The sequence below is a fragment of the Malaclemys terrapin genome, chromosome 20, assembly GCF_027887155.1.
Source record: "Malaclemys terrapin pileata isolate rMalTer1 chromosome 20, rMalTer1.hap1, whole genome shotgun sequence".
Taxonomy (NCBI): domain Eukaryota; kingdom Metazoa; phylum Chordata; order Testudines; family Emydidae; genus Malaclemys; species Malaclemys terrapin.
Window position 1 is genome coordinate 10,405,865 of NC_071524.1, and position 25,204 is coordinate 10,431,068.

Consider the following 25,204-nt stretch of genomic DNA (forward strand, 5'->3'; position numbering starts at 1 on the left):
AGGAGGGTAATGTCATTAAAGGAAATGAACATGGGTTTATGGAAAATAGATCTTGTCAAACTAACTTGATATTTTTTTTATGAGATTACCCGTTTGGTTGATAAAGGTAATAGTGTGGATGAAATAGACTTAGACTTCTGTAAGGTACCACAGAACATTTTGATTAAAAAACTAGAACAGTATAAAATTAACATGGCACACATGGCAGAGAGTGGTTCTTGGACCTATGATATTTAACATTTTTATAAATGACTTAGAAGAAAATATAAAATCATAGGTGTTAAAATTTGAAGATAATACAAAAATTGGGGGAGTGGTAAATAATGAAGTGCACAGGTTACTGATTCAGCCTGATTTGGATTGCTTGGTAAACTAGGTGCAAGCAAACAATACACATTGAAATGTAAATATCTACATCTAGGAACAAAGAATGTAGATCATGTTTACATGATGGGGGATTATATCCTGGGAAACAGTGACTCAGAAACAGATTTCCAGGTCATGGTGGACAATCAGTTGGGCATGAGCTCCCACTGAGACTCTGTGGTCAAAAGGGCTAATGCAAACCTGGGATATATAAAGAGAGGAATCATTAGCAGGAGTAGAAAGGATATTTTACCTGTATATTTGGCACTGCTGTGGCCATTGCAGGAATACAGTATTCAGTTCTGGTGCCCATAATCCAGGAAGGATGTTGATAAATTGGAGAGGGTCATAGAAGAGCCACAAGAATGATTAAAGGATAAGAAAACCTGCCTTACAGTGATAGGCTCAAGGAGCTCAATCTATTAACAAAGAGAAGGGTAAGAGGTGACTTGATCACAAACCAGTCTACAAGAATCTACCTGGGGAATAAATATTTAGTAAAGGGCTTTTCAATCTAGCAGAGAAAGGTAGAACAGGATCCAATGGCTGGAAGTTGAAGCTAGACAAATTTAGAGTGGAAAGGAGACATACATTTAGAATGGTGAGGGTAATTAACCACCGGCACAATTTACCACGGGTTGTGGTGGATTCTCTATCGCTGACAATTGTTGAGTCAAGAATGGCTGTTTCTGTAAAAGCTCTGCTCTAGGATCAGACTAGATGATCACAAAGGTACGTTTGTAGATTTATAGATTCTAGGGCTGGAAGGGACCTCAAGAGGTCATCGAGTCCAGTCCCCTGCCCTCGTGGCAGGACCAAATACTGTCTAGACCATCCCTGATAGACATTTATGTAAACTACTCTTAAATATCTCCAGAGATGGAGATTCCACAACCTCCCTAGGCAGTTTATTCCAATGTTTAACCACCCTGACGGTTAGGAACTTTTTCCTAATGTCCAACCTAAACGTCCGTTCCTGCAGTTTAAGCCCATTGCTTCTTGTTCTATCCTTAGAGGCTAAGATGAACAAGTTTTTTCCCTCCTCATTATGACACGCTTTTAGATACCTGAAAACTGCTATCATGTCCCCTCTCAGTCTTCTCTTTTCCAAACTAAACAAACCCAATTCTTTCAGCCTTCCTTCATAGGTCATGTTCTCTAGACCTCTAATCATTCTTGTTGCTCTTCTCTGGACCCTCTCCAATTTCTCCACATCTTTCTTGAAATGCGGTGCCCAGAACTGGACACTATATTCCAGTTGAGGCCTAAGCAGCGCAGAATATAGTGGAAGAATGACTTCCCACGTCTTGCTCACAACACACCTGTTAATGCATCCCAGAATCACGTTTGCTTTTTGTACAACAGCATCACACTGTTGACTCATATTTAGCTTGTGGTCCACTATAACCCCTAGATCCCTTTCTGCCGTACTCCTTCCTACACAGTCTCTTCCCATTCTCTATGTGTGAAACTGGTTTTTCCTTCCTAAGTGGAGCACTTTGCATTTGTCTTTATTAAACTTCATCCTGTTTACCTCAGACCATTTCTCCAATTTGTTCAGATCATTTTGAATTATGACCATATCCTCCAAAGCAGTTGCAATCCCTCCCAGTTTGCTATCATCTGCAAACTTAATAAGCGTACTTTCTATGCCAATATCTAAGCCATTGATGAAGGTATTGAGCAGAGCCGGTCCCAAAACAGACCCCTGCGGAACCCCACTTGTTATACCTTTCCAGCAGGGTTGGAAATAACCATTAATAACTACTCTCTGAGTACGGTTATCCAGCCAGTTATGCACCCACCTTATCGTAGCCCCATCTAAGCTGTATTTGCCTAGTTTATTTATTTAGCCTTGGAATCAATGAATCTATGATCCCCTGCCCCGCTATGGCACAATAATTAATTAACCTCACTGGTATCAATGCCCTGATATTTCTGAATATATCTAGCTTCTGTCACTGGATCTCATTCTGGTTTTGCCTGCTGGATTTGAGAGCCTTCTGTGTCCTCCGATAGGTACTGATAGAGTGTAATCCCCTGCCCTGCTATGGCACAATGGGGCTCTGTGTAATCACAGGCCTCACTGGTTGGATATGGTGTCAAATTGAGCCCATAGCCAATTACATGGACGAGAAACGAGGGTCACTTTGTCAAGAGTAGGTCTGGTATCCCCATTCTTGTGGCCAATTTGCATCTTAGTTAATTAATCCTGAACCTGTAATGTTCTCCGGGAGCTATGATTGGACTCAGGCTGCTTCCCCAGTTCCTGTTCTAAACAGCTGGGCCATATTTCCCTGTCCTGTTTCTGCCTGCTCCTACCCATGAGGTGGCTTCATTTCAGTGGTGAGGAGAGATCCTGTTCTCCCGTTCTCATGCAGTCTCTGTGTGTGGAGCCTGTTCAGACTAACAGAGTTTAAGGCTGGAAGGGAGTGTTTTGAGCACTGAGTCAGGCCATCGGCAAAATCTCTCTTGAGCCAAGGCCTCAACTTCTGTTTGAGTTATCACAGACTTTTAGAGAAAGACGCCCAGTCTTCTTCTTCCTGTATAGACTTAAAGTGCCAGAGGATCTCACATGTCCCTAGATACATTGTTCCAATAATTAATTAACCTCACTGGTATCAATGCCCTGATATTTCTGAATATATCTAGCTTCAGTCACTGGATCTCATTCTGGTTTTGCCTGCTGGATTTGAGAGCCCTCTGTGTCCTCCGATAGGTACTGATAGAGTGTAATCAAGTCAACTCTTAACTTTCTCTAAATTGAACTAAATAGGATGAATGGATTAAAAGGTGGATAGAAAGCTGTCTAGATTGCCGGGCTCAACGGGTAGTGATCAACAGCTCAATGTCTAGTTGGCAGCTGGTATTAAGAGGACAACAAGGCGTCCGGTGGCACCTTAAAGACTAACAGATATATTTGGGCATAAGCTTTTATGAGTAAAAAACCCACTTCTTCAGATGCATGGAGTGAAAATTACAGATGCAGGCATTATATACTGACACATGAAGAGAAGGGAGTTACCTCACAAGTGGAGAATCAGTGTTGACAGGGCCAATTCGATCAGGGTGGATGTGGTCCACTCCCAATAATTGATGAGGAGGTGTCAATTCCAGGAGAGGGAAAGCTGCTTTTGTAGTGAGCCAGCCACTTCCAGTCCCTGTTCAAGCCCAAATTAATGGTGTTAAATTTGAAAATGAAGAAGAAGACATCAGGACATCAGGAATGGTAACATACAAAAGCCAGTAGGAGAACTCTTCAGTCTTCTATAGACATTCTATAACAGATTTAAAAGTAGCCATACTTGAACAAAAAAACTTCAGAAACAGACTTCAAAGAGAAACTGCAGAACTAAAATTCATTTGCAAATTTAACACTATTTCACTTGGAGGGTGGTGAAGCACTGGAATGGATTACCTAGGGAGGTGGTGGAATCTCCATCCTTAGAGGTTTTTAAGGCCTGGCTTGACAAAGCCCTGGCTGGGATGATTTAGTTGGTGTTGGTCCTTCTTTGAGCAGGGGGTTGGACTAGATGACCTCCTGAGGTCTCTTCCAACCCTCATCTTCTATGATTCTATGACAGAGCTTCGCACATTTTTTTCATTGTGATGCAGGTTTTCCAGAACTCAGACCCTACTTGGCACTCTTTTCTGAACCCTTTCCAATTGGTCACCATCCCAGTTTGAAGAGTGGACACCAGAGCTGGATACAACATCCAGTAATGGTCTCGCTAATGCCATACACCAAGGTGATACTACTTCCCTGATCCTATTCAACATTATCTCCAATTTATACATCCTGGGATTGCAGTGGCCCTCCTAGCTACAGCACCGAGCAGAGAGCTCATGTTCAGTTGGTTTCTACCATGACCACTAAATTCTTTGCGGAGTCATTCCTTTCCACATTACAGTCCCCTGTACTGTACATGTGACCTACATTCTTTGGCCTATATCCCAAAAGGGACTAAGGCAGCCACCTCCCAGTGCAGTCAATGGGACTTAGGCACCTAAATACCCTTGAAGACATGGGCCTTTGTTCCTAGGTGTGTGACCTCACACTTGTCTGTGTTTAAATACACGTTGTTCAAATGAGTCCATCTTACGAAGTGACCCAGTTTGCTGTGTAGAAAGGACCTGGCCTCATCATTGTTTACCGCTCCACTAATCTTTGTGTCTCCTGCAGACTTTACCAACAATAAATTGATATTCTTTTCTAGATCACTGATAAAGATATTGAATAGCACTGGATCAAGACCACATCCCTGTGAGACCCCACCAGAAACAGCCCCACTGTGACGATGATTCCCCATTTACAATTATTTTTGAGAGCTGTCCATTAGCCATTTTTTAATCCATCTGATCTGGGCTATGTTGGTTCTGTATAGTGTTAATATTTCTTATCAGAATGTCAAACTCCTTACAGAGTCTAAGTATGTGTAACCTTCTGGCAGGTGGAGCTGGCAGCAAGGGTTAGGGTCCATACAAAACAGAAGAAACATTATACAAAACAAAGCAAAACAGAACCGTCTCGAACCCCCACCCACTGATCTGGGAAAATTAAACATCACCTTGGGCACCTCGCAAAGGCAATACTTGCCAACTTGCAAGCACTGACTCTGCGTATAGCAAAGAAAATATCTAATGAAAAGGCAAAAGGAACCAGCATTAATTTAGGAACACACCACAACCACCATTCGAAAGCATATGACCATGAGCAAATACCCACCCCAGAGTATGTTGGGCAAGTGTCCTTTGCCTCATTCAGATCATGCTCACGTATAGTACATAAATACTGTTATATTTATCAACCAAACCTGTAATCCTGCGTCTTCCCAAAGGCAAAACAGAAATGTTGATCTCCCGTGTCTGCCTTTTCTGCATGCTTATTGACAATTTTACCATCCCTGCCATGCATAGGATCTAGGCCATTCCTAGGATTTCTGTATGTTCCTGATACATTACAAATACTACTTTTTACTGTAGTTACTCCTTTTTGATCTGAGCAGTTAGCTAATTTTCAGGGCCAAGTGGGTTGTTTCTGATAGAAGGAGAGATTGAAGATTCTGTAGCTAAGTGGGCTAATGTGATCCTGTAATGTATAAGTGGGGGAATATCAAGTAAGAGGAGGAAAACAGTTATTAACATTGCTGGATTTCTGCAACACAGTCCTGGTTATTTACAAAGCACGTACAAAGTCCCGTCTCGCTGAACACAGCAGAAATCAAACAAAAGGAGAGAGTTTCGTTGCTCACAGTTCAAAGTCTCTGTCAGCTCACGCTGACCCCAAAGCTCTTCGCATGTTTCAGAAGGTCACATGATCATCGATTCTCTGGCTGTGTCCTGGCTTCTTTGCTCCTTCTCTGCATCATTCTCTGTAACTCAAGACTAAGATAAAGATTCAGCATCAGCCCCATCGGTTGGTATTGGTGCTGTCTGCACTAATCACTAGAGCTTTCCCCTCCCGCCTGCCTGTTAAATGAAAATTAAAACAATAACTCCTAGGAACCCAGGTACTCTGCCATCCACACAGGTTTCCTTGTCACTCTGCCTGCTCCAGTCCTATATTCACTCATGGAGACATCAGTCATAGTTGGATCTAGATTATCAGTGAGTTCAGGGTTCATGCCCTCTCGGTGAGGCCTATCTGTTGTGGACAGGCTGTCTGTAGAAGATAGCAGTTGCTGAGGTAAGCTGCATGCTCTTGCTTTTGGTATCAGCAAGGATAAGTTGTTCCCCTTTTAATGACCATGTAAAGTCCCCTCCAAAAAGGAGTAAGTTTGAGATTCTTTTCCAGGATGCTTTTTCCAGTTGTGTAGCCACTGCTGCACCTTCTGTCCTTCCTGTACTGGCATTCCATTCTCCTCTCTCCTGGCATCTCGTGTCTGGCACGCTCCCATCCAGCTCATCTTTTCCTCCATCTGCTGGAATGCTGTCCTCAGGCCACTGAGATAAGGCCAGGGTTACGCTACACAATTACTTCAGTATAACTACATTGCTCAGGGCTGTGAAAAATCCGCACCCCTGAGTGACGTAGTTACACCGACCTCAACTCCCCTTGTAGAAAGTGCTATGTTGGCAGGATAGCATCTCCCGAGGACATAGCTACTGCCTCTCATGGAGATGGAGTTAATAAGCCGACCAGAGCGCTCTCCCCTCGGCATACAGGGTCGGTCCTGGGGCCGGTTTTGTTTAATATCTTTATTAATGATCTGGAGGATGGTGTGGACTGCACTCTCAGCAAGTTTGCAGATGACACTAAACTGGGAGGCGTGGTAGATACACTGGAGGGTAGAAAGAAGAACAGGAGTACTTGTGGCACCTTAGAGACTAACAAATTTATTAGTTAGTCTCTAAGGTGCCACAAGTACTCCTGTTCTTCTTTTTGCGGATACAGACTAACACGGCTGTTACTCTGAAAACTGGAGGGTAGGGATCGGATACAGAGGGACCTATACAAATTAGAGGATTGGGCCAAAAAACACCTGATGAGGTTCAACAAGGACAAGTGCAGAGTCCTGCACTTAGGACAGAAGAATCCTATGTACTGCTACAGACTAGGGACCGAATGGCTAGGTAGCAGTTCTGCAGAAAAGGACCTAGGGGTCACAGTGGACGAGAAGCTGGATATGAGTCAACAGTGTGCTGTTGTTGCCAAGAAGGCTAACGGCATTTTGGGCTGTATAAGTAGGGGCATTGCCAGCAGATCGAGGAACGGGATCGTTCCCCTTTATTCGACATTGGTGAGGCCTCATCTGGAGTACTGTGTCCAGTTTTGGGCCCCACACTACAAGAAGGATGTGGAAAAATTGGAAAGAGTCCAGCGGAGGGCAACAAAAATGATTAGGGGTCTGGAGCACATGACTTATGAGGAGAGGCTGAGGGAACTGGGATTGTTTAGTCTCCAGAAGAGAACAATGGGGGGGGATTTGATAGCTGCTTTCAACTACCTGAAGTGGGGTTCCAAAGAGGATGGAGCTCGGCTGTTCTCCGTGGTGGCAGATGACAGAACAAGGAGCAATGGTCTCAAGTTGCAGTGGGGAGGTCTAGGTTGGATATTAGGAAACACTATTTCACTAAGAGGGTGGTGAAGCACTGGAATGCGTTACCTAGGGAGGTGGTGGAATCTCCTTCCTTGGAGGTTTTTAAGGCCCAGCTTGACAAAGCCCTGGCTGGAATGATTTAGTTGGGAATTGGTCCTGCTTTGAGCAGGGGGTTGGACTAGATGACCTCCTGAGGTCCCTTCCAACCCTGATATTCTATGATTCTATGATACGTCAGTGTTTTTCAATCTGTGGTCCGTGAGCCCCGGGTGTCTGCAGACTATGCCTAAGGGGTCAACAAAAGTTTGTCGTTACCATAGAACCGTGGTTTTCAGCCTGTGGTCCATGAACCCCTGGGAGTCCACAGACTATGTCTGAAATTTCCAAAGGAGACCGCACCTCCATTTGAAATATTTCAAGGTCCGCAAATGAAAAAAGGTTAAACCCCCCTGGCTTAGAGCGTCTTCATCGGAAGCGCTAGAGCAGCACAGCTGCAAAGGTGCAGCTGCGCTGATGCAAGTTTATAGTGTCGACCTGCCCTAAGACTCCAGTGTGTCTCTGACCTGTACAGGTGCAGGGGGCCTGGCCAGTTCTTGCTGCTGAACATCAAGTCACTGGGAAGCCTGGGTTTGCAAGGTCCACAAATTATCCCAGAAGCAGAGCAAGGGATAGTTGATTGATGGCTGTGCTAAGATAACAAAGGATATCTTCATTTCCCAGTCTTGTTGGTCTTCATCGACTCAGGCTGTAAGAATGGAACCAATTGTGTAATTTACTCTCTCCACTGCCCTTTTACCCACAGGATAGACAACACTGGTACTCATCTTGGTTATCTGGAGTTCTCAGCAAACCTCATGTAGTAACCGTGATACAAATTCCTTCTCCTCATGACTGCAGATGCAGCCTGGTGGGATGAATTTCAACCCTACCTGTTTCATCAATGCAGTCATAGCTGTTTCAGTCCTTTTACCTTTCAGTCACTGCAGCACCACATGCTTTGGGAAAGTGTCATACACGGTCAGCAACTACCAATTTCCAGCCGGTGTTGCTCATAATTGTTTTCAGCTTTGGGAAACTGGCCCACTGGCCCTCCCTGTCCCAGCTTCACCAGAATGTGCTGCTAGAAGGAGCCAGCCCTTTTCATCTGGCCTGCTGGGCCCTGACCTCTGTCTGCTCCCCATGCTTCTAGGTGACGAGGGACCAACTCTCATTGATTCTTCCTGAAGCTGATTGTGGTAGACCGCTCAAGGCAACCCCTGGAGGTCTCAACTCACTGCTCTTCCCTTCCAGCAGGGCAGCCTGTTAGGGCAGGGTGTGCCGAAGTGCTGGGGCCTCCAGCAGGGGGCAACAAACATCTGGTACAACCCATCACCGCTGTCAGGGCACAGATTCATAGATTCTAGGACTGGAAGAGACCTCGAGAGGTCATCGAGTCCAGTCCCCTGCCCTCATGGCAGGACCAAATACTGTCTAGACTATCCCTGATAGACATTTATCTAACCTACTCTTAAATATCTCCAGAGATGGAGATTCCACAACCTCCCTAGGCAATTTATTCCAGTGTTTAACCACCCTGACAGTTAGGAACTTTTTCCTAATGTCCAACCTAAACCTCCCTTGCTGCAGTTTAAGCCCATTGCTTCTTGTTCTATCCTTGGGTGCTAAAATGAACAAGTTTTCTCCCTCCTCCTTATGACACCTTTTTAGATACCTGAAAACTGCTATCATGTCCCCTCTCCGTCTTCTCTTTTCCAAACTAAACAAACCCAATTCTTTCAGCCTTCCTTCATGAGACATGTTCTCTAGACCCTTAATCATTCTTGTTGCTCTTCTCTGGACCCTCTCCAATTTCTCCACATCTTTCTTGAAGTGTGGTGCCCAGAACTAGACACAATACTCCAGTTGAGGTCTAACCAGCGCAGAGTATAGCGGAAGAATGACTTCTCGTGTCTTGCTCACAACACACCTGTTAATGCATCCCAGAATCATGTTTGCTTTTTTTGCAACAGCATCACACTGTTGACTCATATTTAGCTTGTGGTCCACTATAACCCTTAGATCCCTTTCTGCCATACTCCTTCCTAGACTGTCTCTTCCCATTCTGTATGTGTGAAACTGGTTGTTTCTTCCTAAGTGGAGCACTTTGCATTTGTCTTTATTAAACTTCATCCTGTTTACCTCAGACCATTTCTCCAATTTGTTCAGATCATTTTGAATTATGACCCTATCCTCCAAAGCAGTTGCAATCACTCCCAGTTTGGTATCATCTGCAAACTTAATAAGCGTACTTTCTATGCCAATATCTAAGTCATTGATGAAGATATTGAACAGAGCCGGTTCCAAAACAGACCCCTGCGGAACCCCACTTGTTATACTTTTCCAGCAGGATTGTGAACCATTTATAACTACTCTCTGAGTATGGTTATCCAGCCAGTTATGCACCCACCTTATAGTAGCCCGATCTAAGTTGTATTTGCCTAGTTTATCGATAAGAATATAATCCGAGACCATTGTGATGGGTTGGATCACAGAAACCCCCTTGGGAGCTGCCACCTAATGTACCAAGACTACTTCTATTCCTGTTTTCCCTGCCAGCTCAGGACTCCAGCACCCTGTCTTGCTGAGCCAGACACTCCCGTCTGCTCCAACACAGACTCAGGGTCTGAATTACTTGCCCCAAAGCAGCAAGTTTACCTGAAAGCAGCTCACAGAAGTATGCTTGTCTTTAGCACTCAGATACCCAACTCCCAATGGGGTCTAAACCCAAATAAATCTGTTTTACCCTTTATAAAGCTTATACAGGGTAAACTCATAAATTGTTAACCCTCTATAACACTGATAGAAAGATATGTACAGTTGTTTGCTCCCCCAGGTATTAATACATACTCTGAGTTAATTAATAAGTAAAAAGTGATTTTATTAAATACAGAAAGTGGGATTTAAGTGTTTCCAAGTGGTAACAGACAGAACAAAGTAAGTCACCAAGAAAAATAAAATAAAATGCACAAATCTATGTCTAATCAAACTGAATACAGATAATCTCACCCTCAGAGATGCTTCAGTAAGTTTTTTCTCAGACTGGACACCTTCCAGGCCTGGGCCCAATTCTTTCCCCGGGTACAGCTCTTGTTCCCGCTCAGGTGATAGCTAAGGGATTCTTCATGATGGCTCCTCTCCTCCTCTCTGTTCTGTCCCACCCCTTTATATCTTTTGCATAAGGCGGGAACCCTTTGTCCCTCTGGGTTTCTACCCACCCTCACTGGAAAAGCACAAGGTTAAAGATGGATTCCAGTTCAGGTGACATGATCACATGTCACTGCAAGACTTCATTACCCACTTGCCAGCACACAGGTATACAGGAAAACTCACAGGTAAAACACAGCCATCTGTAGACAATTGTCCTAGTTAATAAGAGTCATCAAGATTCCAAACCACCATTAATGGCCCACACTTTGCATAATTACAATAGGCCCTCAGAGTTATATTTTATATTTCTAGTTTTAGATACAAGAGTGGTACATTTATACAAATACGATGATCACAGTCAGTAGATTATAAGCTTTGTAATGATACCTTACAAGAGACTTTTTGCATCAAGCATATTCCAGTTACATTATATTCACTTATTATCATGTTTTTATAAAACCATATAGACTGCACAACGTCACAACCATATCAAATGCTTTACTAAGTTTTGTGTTTGCACATAGCCAGTATGCTCAGGTCCGGATCACTTGCACCTCTGCACCTTCCCATTTGTAATTCTGTGATAAATTCTCCTTTGTCCATCAGTCTCCTGTAGGCCCAGCCCGAGTCAGGGGCCATACTTATCACAGATCATTCTTAGAAACTCCAGGGATGTTTTTCTCGTGGCAGCACGAGACCCCTGCAGGCTCCCATAGACTGATCCCCCAGAGCAACACAGAGTGTCTTTCTACACATTGCAGCGGGTGTTCAAAGTGCTGTTCACCCTGGTCTTTGAGCTGGGGGGCGTTGCAGACCCCTCTTGCCATGGCGCAATGGGAACAGTGTTCCCTACACTTTCCATGTCCAGCACTGTTGAGTGCTCACTAACTGTAAAGCAATTCAGGGTACCACCTCCCACTGCCCACTCTGCTCTTCCTAAATGAGGAGTGTTGCCCATTAGTTGCCTTAGCCATAGTGGGGCCTTGATGGGTTTCTTTAAGAGGAGAAATTGATTACACAAGTCAAGTGTTTCTTCAGTGCGATCTGATTTATTTACAAAGTCCTGTTTCCCTGAACACAGTACAAAACAAAAAGCAGCCGGCATTTTCCTTTCTCTCAATTTCCAGAGTCTGCCTCTCCAGCCAGTCCTGTGTCTCAAGGTGCTACATTCCCTGTGTCACTAGAGATCAGATGCACAGGAACCTCCCTGAGTGTTTATTCCCTTGGTTGTTTGCAGGCTCAGGCATCTCAGAAGTGGCTCCGCTCCGACTGGTGAATGGTCCGAGTCGCTGCGCTGGGAGAGTCGAGGTGCTTCACAACCAGCTGTGGGGAACCGTGTGTGATGACAGCTGGGACTTGTCCGAGGCTGAAGTCGTGTGCAGGCAGCTGGGCTGTGGGACGGCATTATCAGCGCCACGTAGGGCTCACTTTGGACAAGGATCTGACCGTGTGTGGCTGGATGAGGTTCAGTGCACAGGGGCAGAAGCTGCCCTCACCAAATGCAAGGCTAAGCCTTGGGGAGAGCATGGCTGTAACCCCGGAGAAGATGCCAGTGTTGTGTGCTCAGGTAACACCCAGGGCAGAAGGAGCCTGTGCTGCTGGAAGTGGGGTGGGGGCTCTGCAGAGGGCGCTAACCCCTGGGAGTCAGCCTAGGTGTGTTGGTGTGTGTGTGCGTGTGTGTTTCGGGGTTTGTGTGTGATTGTCTCTGTACCGGTTTCTGGCAGCGCGTGTGTGTGTGGGTGTGTGGGTGTGAAGGGGTGTACACGGGACAGTCGATGGATATTTGCATACATGTGTGGCAGTTAGGGTTGCCAACCCTCCAAGACTGCCCGGGAGTCTCCCAGAATCGGCCTCCATCTCCCAGAGGCTACTGAAACCAATCCGGGAGATTTTAGATGCTAAAAGTCCAGTGGCACAGCAGGGCTAAGGCAGGCAGCCTACCTGCCCTGGCTCCACATGGCTCCCGGAAGCGACCAGCATGTCCCTCTTGCTCCTAGGTGAAGGGGTGCCCAGGTGGTCTCTGCGCACTGCCCTGTCCTGAGTGCTGACTCTGCAGCTCCCATTGGCTGCAGTTCCCATCCCCCTCCTGCACTCCAACCGCCTGCCCCAGCCCTAAGCCCCCTTCCGCACCTAAACTCCCTCCCGAAGCCTGCACCCCACACCCTCTCCTGCACCCCAACCACCTGCCCCAACCGGATGAAAGTGAGGGTGGGGGAGAGTGAGCGACGGAGGGAGGGAGGATGGAGTGAGCGGGGGCGGGGCCTCGGAGAAGGTGGCAGGGAAAGAGCGTTTGGGTTTCTGCGATTAGTTGGCAACCCTAATGGCAGTATGTGTGCATGTGACTGTGTGTGTATTTGAGGCAATGTGTGTGTGTGCATAACAATGTATGGGGGTTGTGCATGGGACTCTGTATGTGTCTGCTTGTGAGGCAGCATGTGTATGGGGGGGTAGTATGTATGTGTGTTTGTGTGCGTTTGAGGTAATGTGTGTTTGTCCGCACAGGGCCATATAGCGGTTGTGCATGGGACTCTGTGTGTGTGTGTGTGTCTGCTTGTGTCACAGCATATGTATGGGGGAGTGCATGTGTGTGAGTGTGTGAGTGCGCGTACACATGCACACAGGTGGGATGAAATAGAAATGGCTCCTCTCTGCTCTGTGCAGACACACACACCCCATCCGCGTGCAGTGCTGTGTATCCGGGCGCCTGGCGGCTGGGAACAGCCTCTCATGCCCTGTGCTTTGTGTTTCAGATCAGGGCCAGCTGAGGCTGCGGCTGACGAGTGGCCCAAGCCCCTGCTCCGGGCGAGTGGAGGTGCTGATTAACGACACCTGGGGTGCCGTGTGTGATGCTGGCTGGGGCCTGCCGGAGGCGGGAGTGGTGTGCAAGCAGCTGGGCTGCGGCACGGCGCTGTCAGCCCCGGGGGTTGCTCAGTTCGGCCACGGGGCTGGCGACGTCTGGCTGGAGGGCGTGAGCTGCTCGGGTCAGGAGTCTCTCATCAGCGAGTGCCAGCTGAGCCGGCTGGGTCCCAGGCTGTGTGGCCGTGGCTCTGAGGCCAGCGTGGTGTGTGCTGGGCAGGCCGGTGAGTGCCCAGCTCCGTAGCCATTCCCATGTTTCTGCAGACACGGGGTGGGTGGGAGTGACACCCTGGCCGAGGTTACTGACTGTCCCAGAGGTTCCCACAGCCCTGCTCAGCCTGGGGCACCACTCCTCGGTCTCTGAGCAGCCTCCTCCGCCACAGGGCTCCCTCTCCTGCCAGCCCTCGGTCCTGTGCTGGAGTCTGCTACCCCTGCAGGCAGACCCAGAGCACAGATCTGGGGGGCAGAGAGCCTGTGGAGCCTAGGGGAGGAGTCTGGGGGCAGGGCCTGAGAAGGAGTCTGAGGGACAGGGCCTGTGGGAGAAGCTGGGGAGAAGCCTCTGGGAGTTAGTTCCCCAACCCTCTCTATAACACATCCCCCTCCCTCGGACTCCTTGGGCTGGGAATGGTCCCTGGGGGCAGCCCAGCCCTGAGCCGCCTCCAACACCCCAACTCCCTGTCCCAGCCCTGAGTCCCCTCCTGCACCCAAACTCCCTTCCAGAGCCCGCACACCCTCCTGCACTCCAGCCCCCAGCCCTGAGTCCCCTGCTGCACCCAAACTCCCTCCCAGATTCTGCATCCCCTCCTGCACCCCGGCCCCTGGCCTGAGCCACCTCCTGCACCCAAACTCCCTCCAAGAGCCCACATCCCCTCCCACACCAACCCCCTGCCTCAGTCTGGTGAAAGTCAGTGAGGACTTGGGAGAGCGAGCAACGGGGCCGGGGTGGGGGGGTGATAGAGTGAGAAGGGTCGTGGCCTTGGGGAAGGAGCAGGGGACAGGTGTGGGGCAAGGGTGTTCGGGTTTATGTGATTAGGCAGTTGGCAACCCTACCCCTTAGCCACCTCCAGCGCAGGGCCCTGCACTGCCCCACACTCCACCCTCCTCCCCGGGGCCTGTGGCAGAGGGGGTGGGGTTGACCAGCCAAAGTTCTAAGGGCAAGGAACTCAATCCCGGGTGGGGCTGTGGGTTGGGGCAGGGAGGTGTCCTCAGGATGGGGGCTGTGGAGTGGGGGGACAGAGTCAGACAAATAGGGACTGTGGGGAAGGAGAGGGAGTCAGCCGTGGGGGGGCCCATGGGGTGGGGACAGAGACAGGCCATGGGGAGTTATTGGGGAGGAGATGGAATCAACCTTGGCAGGGGGCTCTGGGAGGGGAGAGAGTCAGTCTCAGGGGCTGTGGGGCAGAGGCAGGGGTCAGCCCCATGGTTGTGGCAGGTCCATGCGGGGAGGCATAGTTCACTGCCCGGCTCTCTCCCCAGGCTCCGGGCTGCTCTGGTCTGTGCTCCTTGGCCTGGGTGCTGTCGTGGTGCTGATCTGTGGGGTCCTGCTCTGCTGGAGGATGCGGCGGGACAGAGCCGCTGGGAACCCCCTGGGTAAGAGCCCTGAACCCGGAGCACAGCGCTGCAAGGAAGCGGGGCTGGGATGAGGGTTGCCCTCCTGACCCTGGAGTCCAGCCCCAGCTGGAACCCAGTGCCCCTGAGTGGCAGCCCAGTGCCTTGTCCAGGCCCTGGGCTACCTCCCTGCCTGGGGACCTGCTGCTCTCACAGCTGCTGGGGACCCTGCTCTGGCTGCCACGCACAGGCCCAGTGTCCCGGCCTGCGGTTGCCCCGTCCCTACAGCCCTGCCCTGGCAGTGGTGTAGGGTTGCCAGTCATCCGGTTTTCGACCGGAACACCCGTTCGAAAGACGACCATGGCAGCTCCAGTCAATGGCGCAGTCGGGGTCCGGGGCTATGGCAGGCTCCACACGCTGCCTCCGCCCCGAGTGCTGGCTCCACAGCTCTCATTGGCTGGGAACTGCAACCAATGGGAGTTGTGAGGGCGGTGCCTGCAGATGCAAAGGCAGCGCGCAGAGCCTCCCTGGCCGCCCATGCACCTAGGGGCCGCAAGGACCTGGTGGCCGCTTCCTGGGAGCCACAGTAAGCGACACAGGGACCTCGCACCCCTAGCCCCCTCCCAGACCCTCACCCCTGGCTCCAACCTGAAGTCCCCTCTGACACACTCCCTCCTGGAGCCTGTCCCCCCCCACACACATCCCAACCCCCTGCCCCAGCTCCCTCCTGCACCCCAAACTCCTCTTCCCCGCCCCTGCCATAGAGCCCACAGCCCCAGCCGGAGCCCTCACCTCCTCCCCCCTGCACCCAACCACCCTGCTCCAGTCAGGTGAAAGTGCATGAGGGTGGGGGAGAGTGAGCGATGGAGGGAGGGGCATGGAGCGAGTGGGGGTGGGGCCTTTGAGAAGGGGAGGGGTAGGGGTGTTCAGCTTTGTGCGATTCAAAAGTTGGCAATCCTACGGTGGGGTCCCATTCACAAGGCGCCCTGGCACCTAGGTGAGGTGGGGCTGGGGACAAAGGTCATTGGCCCGGGTGCTTCACCCTGTCCTCTTGCTTGCAGGCCATGTGCACCTGGAGGAGCTGGGGGCTCCAGGGACCCCGCCCCAGCTTCAGGGTGCGGCAAATCCAGAGCCCCCGGAGGACCCCGACAGCGAGATGACCTGGCTGGTGAGGGAAGATGTGGTGCTGTGAGAGCCGCATGCCAGCCAGGCTGGGCTGGTCTCCGCCTGCAGTGAGAGATGGGCCGGTGGGATCCTGCACAAAGCAGCCCCAGGGCTGCCAGCTGCCTGGACTGTGGGGACGCTGATGGGGCTTGTCTGGGGGCTGGGGGTCTCCACTCCCCCTGTGGGGCCCCTAGCACCATTGTCCCCCCAGCTAACTTGGAAGGCTCCCCTGCTCCACCCCAGCCCCAGCTTTCCCTGGTGTAGCTCCCAGCAGCTCCCATGCCCATCCCTGAGCAGCCTGTGCCCAGCCATGCAGACAGCATGTGGTGCGCCCTGCAGAGCCATTGTCTGGTGCACTGGGACAGTCGGTTCCTTCCCCACGACACGACCATCCCAACATTTAAATGAGGTATGGGGAGAGATTGACTATGGGTGTCTGCCTGTTCCTGATGCGCCAGGCCCTGGTAAAGCCTGGTGTTCTCATCTGTCTGTGCCCAATACAGCCTGATCTCAGGGCACCAGGCCCTGTCTGTCTGTCTGTGCCCAATGCCCCCTGAGCTCAGGGGGCCAGGCCCCATCTGTCTGTCTGTGCCTGATTCTCCCTGCACTCAGGATGCCAGGCCCCATCTGTCTGTCTGTGCCCGATGCCCCCTGAGCTCAGAGCACCAGGACCTGTCTCCTCTCTCTGTGCCCAATGGCCCCGGAGCTCGGGGCACCAGGCCCCGTCTCTCTATGCAGCAGCCAGCTCGGGCCCCCAGTAAATGATCATTACAGCTTCTAGTGTGTAGATAAGGTGCAGAACTGAGTGCAGCTGCATGATGGTGCCTTGCTTAATAGAAAGGAATGGGCTGGGTTACAGATACAGATACAGAGAGCTTCCCTCTAACCTTCCCAAATTCCCGCCCCGCTCTGTCCTGGCCCCTCAGTCCTGCCCCACCCCCTCCTTACGCTGTATAAACACCCTGCGGTAATATTACACAGCTAGATACGGAGACAGCAGCTGTGTCCAGACACGAGCCCTCTTGCACATTTCACAGGGGATGATGTTAGGGTGACCAGACAGCAAGTGTGAAAAATCGGGACGGGGGGTGGGGGGTAATAGGAGCCTATATAACAAAGAGACCCAAAAATCGGGACTGTCCCTATAAAATCGGGACATCTGGTCACCCTAGATGATGTTGGGGAACAACCACATTATTCCCCCTTCTCTTTGCCTTAGTAGCATATTGACAGCTGAAAGATGTGTTTTTGCCATTTTCTGATTTCTTGTAATTCCTAAAAACTTCCACAAGGTGTCACTGGCTCTCTACTCCTCGAAATGCTCCACTCTCACCCCCTCTGTAGTAGGGTGACCATATGTCCTGTTTTGGCAGGGACAGTCCCCTTTTTCAGCTCTCTTCTGGCCGTCCCTACTTTTTCACTAAAACTGGACATTTGCCCTGGTTTGTGAAGGAAGCGCTGCCTTCAAAGCTGTCCCCCCGGGCAGCAGTCCCCGCTCTCCGACAGGGGTTAGTGGCAATGCTCTAATACGTAAACGCTGATTTTTTCTGGTTAGCTGAGTTGCAGCTGCAGGCTGAAAGCAGCGTGATGTCTCTTCCCAGCTCCAAGGTTTGCCTCGCTTTGGAGCCTGAGTGTTGAGACAGTGTGAAATAGGAAGGGTTTTTAATTGTACGTTTCGTTGTAGCTCAGAGTCTCCCTGAGCCAAAAAAGCTGCCTGTCGTAGAGGCAGAGTGCCGTGTTCAGATGCTGGGCTGGGCCAGTGTTCCGAGAAAGCCTTGTGAAGGAACACTTGCAAATCAATTCTACCCTGGTGTTTCAGTAGTAGATTTACCAGGCCATAGAGATCTCTGGAGATTCACTTGGCCCATAGCAAGAAATTGGTTCAGCAAAATAGGGGCTGTCAGGAGCAGGGTGCCAGCCAGAGGCAGACTGATATGTATCCAAAACATCCCTACAAGGAGCACACACAGTTCATTCACACACATGTTCTCCTTTGTCAAGGACTGGTTGTGTTACAAGTAAGGGTGGCAATACTACCATGCTACTCTTACTTCTTTGCTGCTGCTGGCGTGGGTGCTGTCTTCAGAGCCAGGCAGGCCAGCAAGCAGCTGATGCTCTCCATTGCCCAGCTGTGAAGGCAATGCTGCCACCAGTCACATGATGTTGCCAGGTGATACTTTTGGTTGTTTTTTTGGCGGTGGGGGGGCTTATGCATACCTGTGTCCTTAGAAGAATCAATAGTTTGTGTGTGGTCATTTTTTGCTATAAAAATGTCTAGGAAACATCTGTGTAATGAAGACCTCCAAATACAGTTCAAGTTTTAAAAAAAAAGACACTTCAACATTGGACAACAGCAAAGTTGTATGTGAGACATGTGGAGCACATTTCTCCATTGCCAGAAGCATAATGACATTACCCAACACCTTCAAAGCAAGAAACACAGAGATGCTGATAAAAGTAAGTGTTTAACACCAAGTGTTTCAGGATTTTTTTCTGAGGCAAGACACAGTAGCTGAAAAAGTTTTTGCCAATGAGGGAGTGTTTGCTTACCACTCAGTGCGGCACGCACACAGTTTCCAGTCTAGTGACTGTACATCACAGTTAATTAGGAAACTATGCCAGCCAAAATTTTCATCTGCTCGCACAAAATCTGAGGCAATCGCTTGCAACGTCTTAGCCCCTTTATCCATTGAAAAAAATGCAGCTTGAGTTGGATTGAGTTCCTTTATTATGCTTGCCCACCCCTGTTCTACATGCTTCTCAAGATACACAAACAGGGAAACCCAGGCAGACCCATCATAGCTGGCCATGGCACTCTTACTGAAGGAATATCAGGATTCATAGAAACCATCCTCAAAGCACTCACCACACAAAATAACTGCGAGAGCAGTAGGACAATGGAACAGACTGCCTAGGAAGGTTATGGAAGCTTCTTCACTAGAGGATTTCAGAAGGAGGCTGGAGCCATCTGGCTGCATGGGCGATGAATGGAGCCCACTTTGGGGATGCTAACCCAGGCTCCACCCCTTCCACCCCCTTCCCACAGCTAGAGCCCTGAGACCTCCTCCCTGTCCCCCCTTCCTCTCCCCGTGGCGGGTGTAGTGCGAGAAATTGCTATCTGTAGGAATTTGCTACATCAGATAGCATTTTTTTTTACAATTCCTTACATATGAGTTACTGCTATAGGTAGCAAATTCCTACACATAGCAATTTCTCACACTACACCGGAGCCTGCAGACCCCTCTCCCGGAGGAGCCCCAAGACACCCCCCTCGGCTGGAGGAGTCCCCTCATGCCCGGAGGAGCCCCCCCCCGGAGGAGCCTGCGGCCGGCCAAAGCCCCAAGCCCCCCTGTGACATTCTATACCTTGGGGGAGCATCCTGGAACCCCCATATTCCCTATTTTCTTATAATGGTGATCTTACATATAAAGCATGTCTTGTAAGGTACCAGGGGAAAGGTTATAACCTGCTGAAAGTCATTTCTCTATCCATATATGTATATCGTTAATGCATATGAAGTTATGAGAATTGTGTTGTATGATTGTCACTAAAACATGCTGTAAATTGGGGAATCAGAGAGATATTAGCTCCCCAGAGGCAACAACAAGGAAAGTAACCAGGCAGGTGTCAAACCACCATCAACAGCCATTGTCCAGGAAGGGCGCTACAATTCAATGACTCACCCGCATAAGGCCACACCGGGGGAATTGCTCAACTTTGCCTGGGGACTCAGCAATGCCCCAGACGTGCCTGGACTTGTGTTCTCCAAGAACATGGACTGAGGGTATAAAACAGACACAGAAGCCATGTTCTGGGCCCTTCTCCTGCCCCCACTTATGCTGCAAGGACATAAGACACTGAGAAGAAGACAAGACTCCAACAGAGGAGATTGGCCCAGATTTAAGGAACAAATCTGTATATTAAGGACTGCAATATCCAGTGGGGTGAGAAAAACTGCTTAATCTAGATGTTGTCCAGTCTAATAGGGTTGAGAGTTTAGACTGTGTGCTTATATTTTATTTCTTTTGGTAACTAACTGACTTTTTGCCTACCACTTAATATCACTTAAAATCCATCTTTTATAGTCAATACATTTGTTTAATTGTTTATCTTTACCAGTGTGTTTGTATGAAGTGTGGGGTAAATCTGCTCAGGTTTGATAAAGGCTGGTGTATGTCCACTTCCCATTGTTGAAGTGGTGAACCAATTAATAAATTTGCACTGCCCATCTTGAGCAGTGCAAGACTGTATATTCCTGAGGTACAGTGCCAGGAGCTGGGGGGATTTGGCTGGTGCCTTTCTCTGTGTGATTCATGAGTGGCTCTGGGAGCATTCATGCAGTCTAGCTGGGTGTGGGGCTCCACAAGCAGTTGTGCTGAGTGATCACAGCGCCTGGAGGGGTTTGCTGCTTGTCACTAGCAAAGCATTGTGAGAGACAGCCCAGACCTGAGAGAGTTAAGGGGGCACAGTGGTCCCACAGGCCCAGGCTGCGGGATCCCCTCACACACACACATACACACCCCTACCTGCTCAGAGGGTCCAGGGCCAGCTGCAGCTTCATCATGCAGCGCCTCCCCTCCCCAGACCTCAAGCCGCCCGAAGAAAGCGTCTCTCAGGCTTTTCTCCAGAAGAAGCTTTTGATAAGCCTCATGCAAGTTCTGGGGTGGCTGTGGAGGCGGTATGTGCTACTCAGCTTCCCGGGTTCATCAATCATTTCCCTGGAGCCCAGGGAGATGACTGATGAACCTGGAAAGCTGAATAGCACATACCGCCTCCTCAGCCACCCTGGAACCTGCATAGGGCATAATAAATCAAAAACTTCTCCCCAAACCCCGCAACCGGGGGTTCGGTGGCCACGGCAGCACCAGGGGAGGCTGAGCCTGCCCTGGCCTCTTATATCCACCATCCATGGCTGGCTGTCTTTCTGATTCCCTTAGTAACATTACTACAGAATTCCTCAGTATCTTCATTGATGCATTGCTCAATCACATATTCCTCACTTTTGCTTCTTAAGAATTTCCAAATTGCATATTTAGTGGGGATATTATCCTTGCCTTCAGTATTTCCTTGATCTATAATTAATGTCAGGAAGTGGTCACCACCCAGGCCTTCCTCTCTATACATTTCCCTGCTGCATTCACTTGCTATGGTGCTAGAAGTTCTTCACAGTTCCAGACATGAGAAACTTCTGTCTGCCATATTGAACGTGGTAGGTACTCCATCATTTAATGTCACTAAGTTATTCTCTTCAAGGAATTTCTGTAAATATTTTCCACTGTTACCATTTTCCTTACTTCCCCGCAATCCGCTGTGACTACTCAGATCAGCACACATAATGAACGGGCATGTGACATCTGTAATCAATTCTTTCAGGTCCATAGCCTAGTTTCCTGCATGGGCTATTGTGACACCCACGGGTACAACCTGAATTGTGGGTCTGCTGTGTCCCCTTTTACTTTCTGGATCAGGGTACCTCTTATACTGCTCTGCTAGTGACAAGCAACCCCTTCAGGCTTAACTCTCACACAGCCATTAGCATGTGAAGGCCAAAGTTACATGCAGGCTCTCACAGCCTCTCATGAACTATACACAGGAAGACACCAACAAATCCTCGCAGCCATAGCCTTACACCCCAGAAATGTACCATCTTACATTGTTCAAGACCTTCCCTTGAACAATGCACGCTCATTAATTAGTTTGCCACTTCATCAAAGGATAGTGGACATGCACCAGCCTTTGCAATCTGAGCAGATTCCCCAAGAACTTTAAACAAACCTGCTAGTAAGAATAAAACATAAAAATACGTCTATTAACTGCAGAAAGATAGATTTTAAGTGATTATAAGTGTTAGGCACAAAGGTCAGAGATAGTTACCTTAAAAACATAAAAAGTAAACATGGTTTCTAAATCCTAAACTTTTAGTCTAAGCAAGAGTTGAATTGAACAGCTTTTCTCACCCTAACAGATGGTACAAGCAGGTTACAGTTCCTCAATACACAGACTGGAGTCCCTTTCCAGTCTGGGACCACTCTTCCCCAGTTCAAAGTCTTTATCTGACAGACATCTTCTAGGTGTTGATTTGGGAGGGGGAGAAAGGCCAAGTGATGATGTCACTTCCACTCTGTGACACAGGACCAGAAAGGGTTACACAACTAGCAAGCTAATTGACGAAATTCAGCATTTAGAGACATGTTAGAGAAGAATATAAATGGTAATTAGGGCATTCCTTATAAATAGTTAACAGCCATGTTACATGAACTAAGGCTTTGAAATGCAAACCTGTATTGTTAGAGAATTAGAGGTAATACTAATTGTATGTGTTTATTTATGCCTTGTTAATGTTAACCATGTAAACAGACATTTCCTAGCTATTGATTCCGAGATTAAAAGCTTAAGCTTCATTCCGGGGAAGTTTGAGTCGTAAGATTGAGGTCTCCCGTCCCATCTGGACCACCCTGAGATTGAATATTTGGTCATTGGACTTATAACCTGATGAACTGATTCTTAAAAGGACTCACTGCAACCCTAAAGCTCACCATCTCTACTATGACACTGACCTAAGGACTCTATTCAAGTCTGCATGTATAATGATCTTTTAACCAATACTCTCTCTCTCTTTTCTTTTTTAATAAATCTTAGTTAAGAAGAATTGGCTGTAAGTGTGTATTAGGGTAAGATCTGAAATATTCATTGACCTGGGAGGTAATGCATCTGATCCTTTAGGATTGGTACAACATTTTATATGATGAACAAGATTTTCAATAATCCTCATCATATCTGACTTGGCTGTCTGGGTGGAAGCGCACAGCTGGGTTGCTTTAAAGGAACTGTATTTTTGCCTTCTGGGTAACCAGTAAAGCATTGTGGAAGCTGTTTTTATTGCTGGCAATAACCATCAGTATTTAATTGCTGACAATAACCATCAGTTTTGGGGATTCTCTGCCCTATTCTTTGCAATTTGCCCTAATTGAGCAATCTCAGTGTGACTCCCCTGGGACCCCAGTCACACCCTCTTTTATACTTCTCCAGCTTGCTGGAAAAATCTTTGCTGTGAAGTGGGGATAGGGTGACCAGACAGCAAGTGTGAAAAATCGGGACGGGGGTGGGGGGTAATAGGAGCCTATATAAGAAAAAGACCCAAAAATCGGGACTGTCCTTATAAAATCGGGACATCTGGTCACCCTAAGTGGGGATCAGGCAGTCCCATTGGTCAAGCAGTCTCCATTGCATATGTGCCTTTTCTAAGGGGTCTCTGGGATAGTGGATTCTTTTTTTGAGGGATGTTGATGATACATTAACGCTGTCTGGCTATTGATGGTTCCTCCTTTGTTGTAACTGAAAGGCTGGTTGTGGGTGCTCCCAACTTCACAACCTATTTCAGTAACACATATAGAAATACTTTATAACTTCACAGACCATGCTAATTCATACAATCCAACAGGATATTAATGTTCAACAAATCAAGACTTTTAAAATGATACCTCACGAGGTTTACTTTGTAGAAAACATATTGTAATCATATCACCATGGTGAATATGGAGGTTCCAGGGTGCTACTTTGAGGTACAGAATGTCACACAAATCCAATTATCACGGGGAGGGATACCTCAGTGGTTTGTGTATTAGCCTGCTAAACCAAGGGTTGTGAGTTTAATCCTTGAGGGGGCCATCTGGGGCAAAATCAATTCTTGGTCCTGCTAGTGAAGGCAGGGGGCTGGACTCAATAATCTTTCAGGGTCCCTTCCAGTTCTATGAGATAGGTATATCTCCATATATATATATATATATATATTCATACTAAGATAAACACTTATTTTCTGCTGATTATTAACTGATCAATTATCAATTATATTTGGGGATAGATTCACAAGGAATTTCAGTGTGGCACTGCTCAGGAAGGGGATTCTTTCACTCGCTCATATTGAAGCTATTCCAGTGTGGATAAACAATGGAAAACACATTGGGCTAGAGAGAAAACAAGCATAAGAATGACTGTGTAGCCTAGTGGTTGGTACACTCATCGGGGAGGTGGGAGACCTGGGATCCAGACACTCTGCTCCGATGACTTTTTAAATTATTTCTCCACCATGGCACAACTTCAATAGGAGCGATTAGGGGCTTTTCCCCACATAAGGGTATCCTCAAGCTTAGTGATTACAATACCCATGTGGAGGGTGGCAGATCCTAATTCTCCTTTCCCCTCTCAGGTGGAAAGGGGGGGTTCAACTGGGGTTGAACTGCCTTAGGTGAGTACCCTAGCCACTGGGCTAAAAGTCACAAGCAAGGGCCTCTGCCCCCCTCCCAGTAGTTGTTTTGTGTTAGCTCTGCTATAAGGGCCCCCAGGCTAGTTAAACAGAGAAACTCCTATTTTCCCAGTTCATGCATCGCTCTGGGACTTAGGTATCCAGATACCTGGCGTGGAGCTCCAGTGCGCAGGCTCAGAAGCAGGAGCATAGGTACCTAGGGAATTTTTACTAGAAAAATTCAGGCGCCAGGTGAGTTAAGGCACCTTCAGGGTTCAGGAGCAGCTGAGCAGAGGTTTGGTGACTCTCAGTGTGGCCTGATTCTAGCATTTAGTCGCCTAAAGTTGCAATTAGGCGCCTACGTCCCTTGGTGAATCCGGCCCACACTGATTATCAGTCTCCTTTTCTAAGATTGGCTATTGCTGCCAATTACTGAAGAATATTGATGAATATTCTTCATTCCTAGTTATTGGTTACTATGGATTACTGTTTGCTTACTACCAATTCTGATCAGTTATTATTATTAATACTGATATCTACAGCTAACTATTATTGCTATCCAGTTATAGATTACTATTCTAATTGCTTTTTGATTATTGTTTACTAGCAATTATTTTGATCAGTAATTAAACGATTACTGTTTTTTGTTACTGATTGCTGATTATTTATATTGATCACTGCTATTATAACCTAGTAATGATCAATTATTGATTGTTCACTAATAAGCTGGATCACTGATTAGTGATTATTAAAACTGACTATTAAAATGATTGCTTGCTGATTACTGTGATGTAATACTGAT

The 25,204-nt window shown here is 48.2% G+C and overlaps 1 protein-coding gene across 1 annotated transcript in view; it reads left to right on the forward strand.

Moving 5' to 3' along the window:
• LOC128826658 (deleted in malignant brain tumors 1 protein-like) overlaps positions 1-20,883 on the forward strand; it is a 59,225-nt gene extending 38,342 nt beyond the window's left edge. The window contains exons 13-16 of the mRNA XM_054010072.1: positions 11,830-12,159; positions 13,343-13,672; positions 14,925-15,038; positions 16,058-20,883. Coding sequence (XP_053866047.1) covers positions 11,830-12,159; positions 13,343-13,672; positions 14,925-15,038; positions 16,058-16,188 — 905 coding nt within the window. The 3' untranslated portion in view covers positions 16,189-20,883. The remainder of the gene's footprint in view (positions 1-11,829; positions 12,160-13,342; positions 13,673-14,924; positions 15,039-16,057) is intronic.
• Positions 20,884-25,204: the final 4,321 nt, after the last annotated feature.